This window comes from Cryptomeria japonica, chromosome 6, assembly GCF_030272615.1.
Source record: "Cryptomeria japonica chromosome 6, Sugi_1.0, whole genome shotgun sequence".
Taxonomy (NCBI): Eukaryota; Viridiplantae; Streptophyta; class Pinopsida; order Cupressales; family Cupressaceae; genus Cryptomeria; species Cryptomeria japonica.
Genome location: NC_081410.1, coordinates 350,149,564 through 350,164,210, shown reverse-complemented (window position 1 = coordinate 350,164,210; position 14,647 = coordinate 350,149,564). Strand labels below are relative to the sequence as shown.

Below are 14,647 nucleotides of genomic sequence, written 5' to 3'. Positions count from 1 at the left end.
CCAATAATCAGTCATCAAAAACCACCAGAAAACACCAGATGAGAGTCAATTCCCAACAAGGAATAGGTATATCATGAAGAAAAGGAATGGGATTGGGATCTCTAGGTTTACTCAAGGATAAGATCATCTCATTCTTTCACCTTTGATAAGATTGAAAAAGAACATCACTTCTAGGCTTAAGAGGTTCAAATTGTTTAGACCAAAAGTAGTCAAGATTAACATCACCACACCTCATCGTGGGTTGGTACATGCTATGATTAATTGTTATGATTTTGTCATTAAGAGGAAATTTAAAGAAATATGAATAGTAGAAGGAATCACTTTCATGGAAGAGAGCCAAGGATGTCCCAACTTCACACAAAATTGATATGATGTAGGAATGATAGCAAAATTAACATCTAAATATTTAGTACCAACTTCAATGGGAGGAGTAATATAACCAATAGCGAGACAAGAGTAACCATTAAAGATTTTAATTACCACATCAGATTTATCATATGTCAGTCGATGCAATTGTAAGGTATAACAATATTCTTCAGTTATCACATTCACCATACATGTTGGATCAATGAGAACACCTCATGAGAGAATGTATTTTATCTTCGTAGTGATATATAGTGGGCCATCAGGTGCTTTAATAGTCTCACTAGGATCAAAGGTAATGCATAGGTCCTTAGGAGGTGTAGGTTTATCAATAAGATTCACCACATTATTAGACTCAAGGCCAAGATCATTAGGAGAAACTACAATATGCTCAAACTCAATCACATTAGTGGAATGAGAAGGTAAAGGATTAGTACATATTTGTAGGTTTTGATTAGGAGGAGCTACATATTTATTTCCTTTATCATTCACACTAGCTACAAATATGGTATTGTTATCAACAAGATCTTGAATCTTACTCCTTAGGGAATAACACTTTTCAGTGCAATAACTGGGTTGATGATGATGTTGGCAAAAAGCTTTGGCATCATGATAAGTTGGAAAAGGTTTATTTGTGTCAATTGGTTTGATAGGAGGAAGTTTCAATGCGTTCTTTTCAACAATTGTGTCATAATGTCATGCAAAGATTCAGAAAGAGGTGTGAAATTGTTTCAAAAATACTTGGATAGATGAGGCACACCTATTGTTGTGGTTGCTACCTGAGTATTATTGGTGTCATAGAACTTGATGAATCCCTTGTTTGGTTTAAACTTCACAAAAGGGTGTTGAGAACTTACATTATTATCAACCAGAGCTATTGAAGGAGATCATTCAAATTGACTCACTTGAAGCTAATAGTTATGAAGTACTACACACAACTTTATAAAGGAAGTAAACTCAGAAAAGAGAAGCTTATCCCTAATGTCATTTTACAAATTAGAAATAAAAATTCTTTGAACATATTGATCTGGCATAGGATAAGAAATTTGAGAATACAAATGCTTATATCTACCAATAAAATTAGTCACTTTTTATTTAACACCTTCCATAAAATAAATCAAATCAGTCAAAGTAATCTTATGACCAATATTATTGTGAAATTGTTGAATGAAAGCATTAGCCAATTGTTGAAATTATGTAATTGAATAAGGAGGCAAAAAATGATACTGTCATGCCCAAACTTTTGGGCACGAACGGAATAATAAATTTTTTTTTTTAAATACTGAACTTATAACGACTTACTTAATTAAAATAATACAACTCTAGTTTGGTCTTAACTATATTTTGTGTGAATCAGATGATTAATTCAATTTGGTGATAAGGTTAACTAAGTCATCAACGAGCTAATATTTCTCCAAAAGAGTTATCCCTAATCTTCCATTAATAAATAATTAAAATCTTAAACCTAACAATTAATCTCAAATTTAAATGATCAATAATTATCTTATAGTTCTTAAATTATAGTGGGTCTAAAAATTAATTTACTCTAACTCTTTGATTAGATTAACCCCTTAAGTAAAATGTCCCTTAATCAAAAAGGTGCCTAATAAATTCCAAAATAAAGGGGGCCAACTTGACACACATGGGTCCTTTATTTTAAACCTCCTAGGTTAATCCTACCAAGAGTTCAAGAATAGACCTTCTTATTAAAATTCTTCTACATTTGTCAAATAATTTAAAAAAATGCAAAACTTAATCTTACAACTATCAAATTTAATTCCAAATAAATATAAAGCTTAATCTACTTTATATATATATATATATATATATATATATATATATATATATATATATATATATATATATATATATATATATATTTACTTATAAATTTTATATATAGGTTTATGAATATATTCTCATGAGAGGGTGGGGCTTTTATTTTATTATATTGATTTACCCCTCTTAATCATGCCCACTCACATACCTATTTTAAAAAAAAACTAAATGTGTTTGCCCTAACCCGAAAATAGGGTTAGGGCTTGTGTGAGAAAACAACATTCACACTTTTCTTTATTTCTCTTGAGTGTGTGTGTTGTGTGTGTATGTTTCTTTTTTTTTTAGAGTGTGTGTGTGTGCAGGTGCGGACGCGGTGGCCCGAGCTCAACCCTTGGCCGAGCGGAAGAGAGGAGGGCGGAGAGAAGTGAGAGAGCCGAGCGGGGGGTTCTGTTAATGCCGGCGGGTGTGGGTGGTCGTAGCGCGGGGTACCGCGGGTTGCAGACAGTGCCGCCCGCAGTCTGCGGCTTCCGCAGGCTGCAGACTGCGTCGCCCACAGTCTGCAGCTCCCGCAGGCTGCGGGCGTCGCCGCCCACAGACTGCGGGTTCCGCAACCTGTGGACGGTGCCGCCCACAGCTGTGGGCACCCGCAAGTTGTGGACGCCGCCGCCCAAGGCTGTGGCCCCCAACATGCAATCCGTTGTTTTTTTTTTTAGAAAACCCCCCTTTTTTTAAAAAAAAAAAAAAATTATATATATATATATAAAGGTAAGACAATATGCATAGTTTTATTTGAAATATACAGATTTCATTTACAATGAATAAATTATATATATATATATATATATATATATATATATATATATATATATATATATATATATATATATTGAATGACCTATTTAGCAAGTTTATCAGTTTTCTCCTTCTTCTTCTAATATTATTAAATCTGTAAAAACATCATTTTTTTTTGTTATAAACAGATTTTCAAAATAATGAATAAAATATATATATATTTTTGTGTATTACCATTTATAACTCATTTGGGCATCTTTTAAATGAATGCAAGGAATCTTCTAATACTTATTGCAGATTGAATAATGAGGAAAATATTTTATTTTATTTTGTAGGCAAAATAAACTAAGACTAAATGCTAATCTTTTTGAAAAGAAATAGACTACTATAATAAGTTTCATTTTCTGCATTAAATGAGAAAATAAATGACTGTTTTTATTTATTTGCAGCAGCATTAATAACAGAATAATCATGTAGGAATAAACTAAATTTATTTTCAGAACACACAAAAAATGCATCTACTTTTTTTTGTAAAACATGGAGATTTAAATGCAAAATAATACATTTCTTCATCTTTTTGCAAAACTAACCCAAGTAGAAAAATATATTTCTTAAGCAAATTTAAGTACAAGGTAAATAAAAATACAAATGGGTTTTAAAACCCAACCAATATTTCCCTTCAAAAGGAATTTTGAATAACACAAATACACTTCTTTTTTTTGTAATTAAATACAACATAGCTCACATTTTTCTTTACAACTTCCATAATAAATACATTTGTCTTTTAAACTTTGCTGCAACATAAAACAGCAACCAAGCTCTTTAATCTTTCTTTTCCCATCCCATGCAACCTGCAATAAAAACACAACTTGACCATGGAGAGCTCACCTCCCAGCCTAGGCTTACTAGAAGCCACCCCCGAGCTTGGAGAACCAAGCACTAGATGGGTTACAAACAAGCAAACAACACAACATATAGGGCATACACTCAACAAACACCTTCCCATCCCAAGCTACACTTTCACCACACTTTGTGATGTTCATTCCACGGCTGGAAGTGGACCAAGTACCATTGGGGAGATTGCAAGCCAAAAATTACAACTCAAGCCACCTCATGGCAATACAAACAAAACAACAAAAGATACCTCCACATACCTTATGCCCCCCAGAGGCTCAAGGCCATATTTTCTCCCCTTATGACCCCCAAATGCATACACAAGGCTATACAGCAAGGGTCACAAAGGACACCCTTGAGATCACTCTCCATAAGGAGAGCCTCTCACCGAAGGCTGTCATACTCCTTCCACCTCAAGACCATCCTACTCCCCCAAGAGTAGGAGGTCTTGGACACTCCCAAAACAAGAACACATAAACAAAAAACATAGAAATGAAAGCTTACACTACTTTTTTTTTTAACAACAATTCACATAAACACAACTCTTTCAACAAGCTTTTCCTTCCTTCAACAAAACAACATAAACAACATAAATAGAAGGGAATAAAACCAACCTTATTCTGCCAATAGGTTATGTTAGATTTAGTTGGGGATGAGCTGCCCAATTCCACACAAACTTTTCTCCAATCTTTCCCAACAATTATATTCTACTACTAATTTTCAAAACAAAAGCATAATCTCCAAAAATGGAGAGTGGGTGGTTACTCACTAAGTCTCCAATTCTTGCCTAAGAAGGCCTCTCACACACTCCCCAACCCCTTGGGTGAGGTGAGAGTTCCCATTGGTTGCTCTTCCCAAACTCTTACACATTACTAAAACTGGAAAGGGAAAAGGTGAGAGGAGGTGGGGAAGAGAGTTTGACATCAAAAGGGAAGGTTGTCTATCCTAGGAGGAACCTTCTAAGCTGAATTTTCGTTCACCTTGGAAAAACCACTTTTTGAGGTGACTAAACAGTCACATGGGAGTAGTCACATGTTTCAAAATACCCCTAACCCATAGGTATACCCTTTGGACCTTTGGAAAAGCCCTAAAACTGACCCTAGGAGTCCTTTTAACCCCTTAGAAACCCAACTAAAGTTTACCTACGGTTCAAACCTGAGTTGACCACTCCCAAGACTCCCTACCCAAGGCAAATTTGGGACCACACTCATGTTTTTGAATGGCTTTGGTAAAAACAAAACTCCCTCCAAGAGACAAGTCAAAATCAATGACACTAATCAGCACATGTGTCAAGTGACACAATAGAAATACAATATAGAAATCACACATGGAATTTGTCTCTTGTAGGATTACACATATACATAAAAATTAATTTTTTTAACACTCAAGCATCATACACTTCACAAATAAAATACATTACAAATGGGGTGTTGTCTCTCCAAATAGACAACCCCTGGCTTAACAAACGTACATTGGTCTAGGTTTGGTTCTCCATATAAATTCCATGGTCACATGGATAATTTTCCTACGCATCTCAATTAACACATCAGTAATTCCAAATAATCACAATTTATACATAATTAAATTCATGGATTTCATTGCACATCAAATACTCATACATTTGGCAACAATAATTCAATATCGCATTCATTCAAATTCGATTCCACATAAGCAATTAACATAATTCTCAAAATTGAACCATTCATAAAATAAGCATCATTTTTCTATCATCAAAATGAAGTCCTGCAATTCCAATAATGACATTCACCATTTCAATGTAATTCCAATCTAGCAACATATAAAGTTTCATAATCATCATGCATAAAATAAAGCATCAATATATGTCAATGTGATCCAAATCATGAAGTCATATAGGTTCTAAATCCATAAAGCATAAAATAAAGCATCCATAATAGTCTCAATATGCAAATAACTGAAAATGTCAAACTGAGTCAGGGTAGGGCCTCACAGATACCTTTGCAAATCTTTATCTCTAAATGTTCTAGTAAATAATTTAGATAAAAGTCTTTGATCATGAGCAAAATCACTACACAAAGTTTGAAATGTTTTCACATGAGTCAAGGGATCACCTTTTCCATTATAAAGCTCCAATTGAGGGACTTCTACATGCTTAAGGGGGACAACATGAACAATGTCATTAGATAATGGGTTTACTACATCAAATGTGGGCACATTAAACTTGGATTGGTTCATAGAAATTATTTGTTGCTATAAGGATGACATGGTTTGAGCTTGGCTATAGATGGTTTCTTCAATGCATGGGTTGAAATTAGAAATGTTTGATTTGAATGGAGGAGGAATTTGAGAATAAGGAGGTGGAACAATATGATAGGTAGGTATGGGAGATGATTAGGTCACAAATGGAAGACTCACGAAAGGAGATATGAAATAATTTTGATTATAAATGTTTCCCCCTTGACTAACATGTGTAGGAATAACATTTTGTGTGGAAGTAGCCATGATGTTGGATGTGAAAGTAGGCATACTATTCATAGAATTAGTCATAGGAATAGAATCATTAACTTGACTAGGAGCTTGAGTGTAACCAAGGACTTCTGCACAACTTTTTATAGGCATGATATCAGTGTCAACAATATGAGCAAGGACATGCAACAAATCAACCCCAAATTTATCACTTTGAACCATTCTTTTTAATCCTGCAATGAATGGGATAGCCTCACTTTCTAGGTATTGGTGACTCATCCATTGATAAAGATTGTCAAATTCATTGTCAATCTTCTCCGATTGGTCAATGGAAACCCTAGTTAGTGGTTCACCCTCATCATGAGAATTATGTAAAGAATGGGGATAAATAACATCAAGTATTGGAATAGATGAACCACCTGTTGGCATTATAACAAACAAGGGGAGATTGTTGGCATTATAACAGACAAGGAGAGATTGTCAGTATTTCAATAAGGATATTGAGAAGGTTGTTGATGATTATGGATATAACCGATTAAGGATGTTTACTGTCTTAATATTATTATTTTGTCATTGATGTCAAGAAATTGATTTTCTAATTTAGTATGATGTTGCCATATCTTAAAAAGTATGATTTGATGAGTATAAAGATGTCAGTAAAAGACACAGAAAGAATGTGATGAATAAGGGGAGGAATAAGTTATTCAATGGGCAACTATTACTGAGTTAGACAATGATAAGATCATGATGTTTAGATTGTTTTGATATCCTACATATGTTATTGATTGTAAGGTTAATACTATACTATGTTACCGAGAAAAGAACCTAGTTGGTAAACCCTAAGGAACCTAGTCGGTAAACCCTAAGGTTATCACTATCGGTTAATGGAGACAAAATGTCTACCGAGTGAAGTTTAGTATTTACTGAGTTGCAACCAAGTAGTAACATAATGCATTGAATAAAAGGATTATTTAATGAAGGAAGATGATGAGCTGGAACTGATTAAATGATTGGTATGTCATGCATGAAGTTTGTTAAAGAATCTATGGCAAAGGAAAATCAGCAGGAAGACCTATAGCTCAGATTGAACTGCAATACCCTAGCACAAGTTCCAAGAAATATATGCAAGTTCCAAGGTGGGGTAAAACATTTTTCAGATTGAAGGATACATCGAACCTGGTCAAAGTTTGAAGATCTAATGGCTATTATTGATCATGGGAAATGTGATCAACGAGATTAAGCGGTCAGCAAATTATTTATAAATAAGGAACTATTGATAAACAATGTATGCGAGAAAATGTATGCACAGGGATGCTACATAGTGATTACCGAGTATAGAAGCTTGAAGACATATTTGAATAACAGAGTATAGAGCCCAGCAGATGGACAAGATAAGTCCTATTGTATTGAGCAAATAAGAATCTTCTTTAGCATTTTAGATGTGAAGTTGCAGATAGATTTTTATTACTATTATTTTGTGAAGTGACAGAAAATCTATTAACCGAGTGGACTTAACAGTCTTATTTGTAAAACCCTCTAGCAAGGTGACATTCTGATTGAGTGTTTAAAATCCTTTAACAAGGTCACTTCTAACAAGATGAAGATCCTAATAGATCTGAGGGAAATCCCTTAACCGGGACACATCTAGCAATGTGTTTGTAATCTTTAACAGGATTTTTTTTTAACTGAGCATACTCTAAAAGAGTATATTTCTTAGTGGGTCTGAAATCCCATAGTGGTTTTTCCCTATTTGGGTTTCCACATTAAATCTGGTGTTATGAGTGTTATGATGTTTATATGCATATGAGTTTGCATGTTTAGCAGTTTTGGTTATATTACTGAAGTATATGTTACCAAGGTTGAATGTGTTGTTTTTATGGAAGATTAAGTTTGTATGATTCACCCCCCCCCCTCTCTCATCTTGTTAGCTATTAGATCTATACTTACATTAAGTATCAGAACTATCAATTGGTATCAGAGCTTTGGAATCCAGAAGAAAAGTTTAAAGGTACTTGAGGCAAAGATCTAAAGATGTATAAGAGGGATGCACCGAAGCTGAACAAGTCAAGTTTCTCTACATGGTAGAAAAGGATGAAGCTGCACCTATCAGGAGTTGGAGAATATGTTGTATATTATCTAGAGAATGATTTCATTACACCGAGCACCTATCCATTGACAATGGAAGAGATAAAAGCAAAGCAATAACATATTCAAGCAATGATTGAAATAACATCTGCATTGACCAATTCAGAGTTTAATGATCTAGAAGGCTGCAATGATGCAAAGGCAATGTGGGACAAGCTCATATCTGTGTATGGTGGAGATGAACATGTTCAAAGAGCAAAAGTGGATAGTCTAAGAGGACAACTTGAATCTATGAGGATGAATGAAGGTGAGAACATAACCCAATATAGTACAAGACTAAAGGAGATTGTCAATCAAATCAAAGGAGCAGGTGGAACTATTGAAGAAAAGGATATAACAAGTAAGTTATTAAGAACCTTTCTACCAGCTTATGCAATCTGAGTCTCTGCAATCAATGAATTAAGGTATGTACCCAATATGCCAGTTTCTTTAGATGCTACTATTGGTAAGCTACATGCATTTGAGTTAAGTAACTTTGATAACAGTGGGTCATCGGTAAATAAAGTTGAATCTACATTTAGTTCTTTTCATATTGGTGAATCTGATGATTACAATGATAGAATGAGTAAGTACACTAAAGGGGATCATAGTGGAGTAAGTGAAAGATTTCGCAAGAACATGGAGGAAGTACACAAACTGTATGAGGAAATCAGAAAGCAAGAAGAGTTTGAAGCACTATTAGCTAGAAGGTTACCGAGAGTCAAAGGTAAGTATAAAGGAAAACTACCTTTGAAATGTTTCAATTATGATCAGATAGGATATATGGCTTCTAACTATCCCGACAAAGAATCTACTAAAAAGAGAGATTACTGACATGATAGATAGAAAGATAATCATTATACAGGACACCGAGACTTCAAAAGAAGAGATAGAAAGTCATGCTTAATAGCTGATGAGGAATCCAATGATGATAAATCAGATGAAACTGATACAGAGGAAGTAGTTTATGTGGCTATCAAAGATGGATCAGATGAAGAAAGGTATGAAGAAAAAGCCCTAATATCTCACATAAATACTAATGATTCTTGGATCATAGATAGTGGATGCTCACATCACATGATAGGTGATAAACACAACTTTGTTATGTTAGAAGACTATGATGGAGGCTATGTAAGATTTGGTAATGATGCACCATGTCCGGTAAAAGGTAAAGGATCTATAACACTTCTTGACAATGCAAAATGCAATGATGTTTATTGGGTTGAAGGTTTGAAATACAATTTGTTGAGTGTAGCACAGCTAAACAATATAGGATACCTAATAGAATTTCAAAAAGGAATTGTCAAAGTTCATGACAAGCATGGAAAGTTAGCTGCTACCAGGACACAAACAAAAGGTAACACATTTCACCTTGACTCAACTCGGAACAAGTGTCTATATGCAAAGATAGATGATACCTGGTTATGGCATAAAAGGTTTTGTCATGTAAATTTTGATAATCTAATCAAAATAAGTAAGAAGCACCGAGTAAAAGGTCTACCGAGTTTGGAAAAACCTGAGAATGCTATGTGTTGAGGATGCCAGATGGGTAAAATGACAAGATCAAGCTTTAAAAGTAAGTCCTACACTTCAAAGGGAATTTTAGATCTTGTGCACACTAATCTTTGTGGTCCTATGAAAGTTCAAACTTATTATGGTGATAAATATTTCATATTATTTGTGGATGATTATTCAAGGATGATGTTAGTTATGTTTTTAAAAGAAAAATCAGAAGCTTTTCAAATGTTTAAATGGTACAAGGCAAGAGTTGAAAATGAAACAAGAAGACAACTGAAATGTCTTAGATTAGATAGAGGAGGAGATTTCACATCTGATGAGTTCAACTTATTCTGCAATGATCATGGTATTAAAAGACAAGTCTCTACACTGATAACTCCACAACAAAATGGAATAGCTGAGAGAAGAAACAGATCTATTGTGGATTGTGCCAGAACCCCGATGATTGAAAAGAAAGTGCCACAAACATTTTGGAGAGAAGCAATTAGCATAGTAGTTTACACCCTGAACCGAGTACAACTGAAGAAAGGAACTTTGAAGACACCATATGAAATCTGGTATGACAAGAAACCTAATGTATGCTACTTTAAAATCTTTGGAAGTAGATGCTATGTACACAAGGATGATAGAAATGGAAACTTTGATCAGAAAAGTGAAGAAGGAACATTTCTTGGTTATTCTTCTAGAATTAAAGCATTTAAATGTCTGATCAAATCATCTAAGAAAATAGTAGAAAGTGCAAATGTGAAAATTGATGAATTTGTAGAAAGAAATGATGAAGGAAACTCCAAAGAACCAGAAGATTATGATGAATTTGTCTATGTTCAACCGACAAGTCCTACCAAGAAAACTGCAGAAGGAAATGAAGAGAATATCTAGTTACCGAGTGATGAAGAAGATCATACAGAGCCTACCGAGCCTGTATTAGCCAAGTATGTCAGAAGACATCATGCATCAAGTCAAATTATAGGAGATAAGGATGATCCAGTGATGACAAGGAACAAACTGAGATAGAACACATGTCTGATATCTGAATTTGAACTGAGGATAGTGAAAGAGGCATTTAACAGTGAAGATTGGATAAATGCTATGACAGAAGAGATTGATCAAATCAAGAAGAATGACACATGGACACTAGTCCCAAGATTGAAGGAAAAAAATGTAATCGGTACAAAGTGGATTTTCAGAAACAAGCTGAATGAAAAAGGTGAGGTCATTTGAAATAAAGCAAGACTAGTTTGCAAAGGTTATGCCCAAGAAGAAGGAATTGATTATGGTGAGACTTTTGCACCTGTGGCAAGACTTGAAGGAGTAAGGACATTGTTGGCATATCTTTCTTACAAGAATTTCAAGGTATATCAAATGGATGTCAAATTTGTATTTCTGAATGGTATATTAGAAGAAGAAGTTTTTATTGAACAACCTGAAGGATTTGTTGAAGACAATAATAAAGATCAGGTATGTAAATTGAACAAAGATTTATATGGTTTGAAACAAGCACCTAGAGCATGGTATGAAAGATTGCACTCTTATTTAATGAAGATTGATTTTATAAGAACAAGTGAAAACAACATTATGTACATGAAGAATGATGAAAATGGAATACTAATCTCAGTCATATTTGTTGATGATATTATCTTTTGTGGAAATAACTCTTTATGCAAGAACTTTGGAAATGAAAGGAGCAAATAATTTGAGATGTCATTAATCAATGAGATAAAGTATTGTATAGGTTTACAGATACTATAAATGAAAAATGAGATTTTCATTACTCAATCCAAGTACATAAAGGAAATCTTGAAGAAATTTGGAATGGAGGATTCAAAACTAGTAAGTACTCCTATGACTACCAACTGTAAACTATCAAAGAATGATGAATCTGCATCTGTTGATGAGACACTTTACCGATCCATGATTGGAAAGCTACAATATGTTGTTCACAATAGGCCAGATATAGCACATGTAGTAGGTATAGTTGCAAGATTCTCTGCAGATCCTAAGGAAACACACATGACAGCAATCAAGAGAATTTTTAGATACTTGAAAGGCATTGAAGATTATGGATTAGTATATCAGAAATGAAATGACTTTGATTTAAAAGTTTATACTGATGCTGATTGGGAAAGCAACATTGATGATAGGAAAAGCACAAGTGGAGGAGCTTTCTTTTTAGGAGAAAGACTAGTGAGTTGGCTTAGCAAGAAACAAGGATGTGTTTCATAGTCAACAACAAAAGTTGAATACGTTGCTGCAGCATTGAATTATACTAACATAGCATGGATCAAACAATTGTTGGATGGTATAAATGAGAAAGTTACCAAGCCAGTAACTATATTCTGTGACAATACTAGTGAGATTAAGATTTCAAAGAATCCAATTATGCACTCTAAGACAAAGCACATCTCTATCAAATATCATTATCTTAGAGAAAAATCTCAAAAGAAGAAAGTGGTGTTGGAGTATGTTAGCACAAAGGAACAAATAGCAGATATCTTCACCAAGCCACTGCCAAGGGACACTTTTGAGTATCTCAGAAGTAAGTTAGGGGCCCTACCCCTATCTTTCATTCACTGAACGAGTTCGGTGAAAGAATCAACTCGATGACTCTACAGAATATCTTTTAAGAGTTGATGCTAATTTATACACTTTAGGACGTTTTCTAAAGGTGTGCAAGAAACAATACAGGGAATAGGAATTGAAGACAAAATGCTCTGACTGAGACTAAGTTGACACATAACAGCAGGAAATCACTTCATATAGGAAGATATTATGTTTTAGTTCTTTACTTTTTGGCATTGTTGTCAAAGGGGGAGAAGACTGGAGATAAGGAGTGGATACTAATGTATGGGGGAGAAGACTGATGATAGGGGGGAGCATTTCAGCATTTCAGAATCTCACAGCAATCTGAATCAATTAGGTCAAATCAATTGGTTTTTCCATCAATGCCAAAGGGAGAGATTGTTGGCATTATAACAAACAAGGGGAGATTGTTGGCATTATAATAGACAAGGAGAGATTGATGGCATTTCAATAAGCATATTGAGAAGGTTGTTGATGATTATGGATATAACTGATTAAGGATGTTTACTATCTTAATATTATTATTTTGTCATTGATGTCAAGAAATTGATTTTCTAATTCAGTATGATGTTGTCATATCTTAAAAAGTATGATTTGATGAGTATAAAGATGTCGATAAAAGACACAGAAAGAATGTGATGAATAAGGGGAGGGATAAGTTATTCAATGGGCAACTATTACTGAGTTAGACAATGATGAGATCATGATGTTTAGATTGTTTTGATATCCTATATATGTTATTGATTGTAAGGTTAATACTATACTATGTTACCAAGCAAAGAACCTAGTCGGTCAACCCTAAGGTTATCGCTATCAGTTAATGAAGACAGAATGTCTACCGAGTGAAGTTTAGTATTTACCGAGTTGCAACCGAGTAGTAATAGAATGCATTGAATAAAAGCATTATTTAATGAAGGAAGCTGATGAGCTGGAACTGATTAAATGATTGGTATGCCATGCATGAATTTTGTTAAAGAATCTATGGCAAAGGAAAATTAGTAGGAAGATCTACAGCTCAAATTGAACTGCAATACCCTAGCACAAGTTCCAAGAAATATATGCAAGTTCCAAGGTGGGGTAAAACGTTTTTCAGATCAAAGGATACATTGAACCTGGTCAAAGTTTGAAGATCTGATGGCTATGATTGATCATGGGAAATGTGATCAAGGAGATTAAGCGGTCAGCAAATTGTTTATAAATAAGGAACTGTTGATAAACAATGTATGCGGGAAAATGTATGCACAGGGATGCTACATAGTGATTACCGAGTACAGAAGCTTGAAGACCTATTTGAATAACAGAGTATAGAGCCTAGCAGATGGACAAGATAAGTCCTATTGTATTGAGCAAATAAGAATCTACTTTAGCATTTTAGATGTGAAGTTGCAGATAGATTTTTATTACTATTATTTTGTGAGTGGACTTAACAATCTTATTTGTAAAACCCTGTAGCAAGGTGACATTCTGATTGAGTGTTTAAAATCCTTTAACAAGGTCACTTCTAAGAAGGTGAAGATCCTAAAAGATCTAAGGGAAATCCCTTAATCGGGTCACATCTAGCAATGTGTTTGTAATCTTTAACAGGATTTTCTTTTAACCGAGCATACTCTAAAAGAGTATATTTCTTAGTGGGTCCGAAATCCCACAGTGGGTTTTCCCTATTTGGGTTTCCACATTAAATATGGTGTTATGAGTGTTATGATGTTTATATGCTTATGAGTTTGCATGTTTAGCAGTTTTGGTTATATTACTAAAGTATATGTTACCGAGGTTGAATTTGTTGTTTTTATAGAAGATTAAGTTTGTATGATTCACCCCCCCCCTCTCATCTTGTTAGCTATCAGATATGTACTTACATTAAGTATCGAAACTATCACCACCCACATTCTCATGGAACAGTTTATCCAAATTAGTCTTCATATCCTTAGTAATTAAACCTTGGGAAGCCTTAATTATACAACTTCTTCTCACAAGAATATTATAGGGAGGACTAATAGTAATAAAACTCATGCACAAAGGAGGAAAATTTGAATTTGAACTTGAAAATTATGATTAACAATACAACATTTTATGAAAATGATTGATTAACCAGATAATTAAGCAATTTCATTTGTGAATTTGAAAGATAAAGGCATCTAGGTCATAGCACAAC

General features: G+C 34.2%; 1 protein-coding gene across 1 annotated transcript in view; it reads left to right on the top strand.

Annotated features, from left to right (window-relative positions):
* LOC131876601 (uncharacterized) overlaps positions 1 to 14,647 on the top strand; it is an 87,348-nt gene that overhangs the window by 56,887 nt on the left and 15,814 nt on the right. The window contains exon 2 of the mRNA XM_059222041.1: positions 2,505 to 2,792. Within this exon, the coding sequence (XP_059078024.1) occupies positions 2,505 to 2,792 (288 nt within the window). The remainder of the gene's footprint in view (positions 1 to 2,504; positions 2,793 to 14,647) is intronic.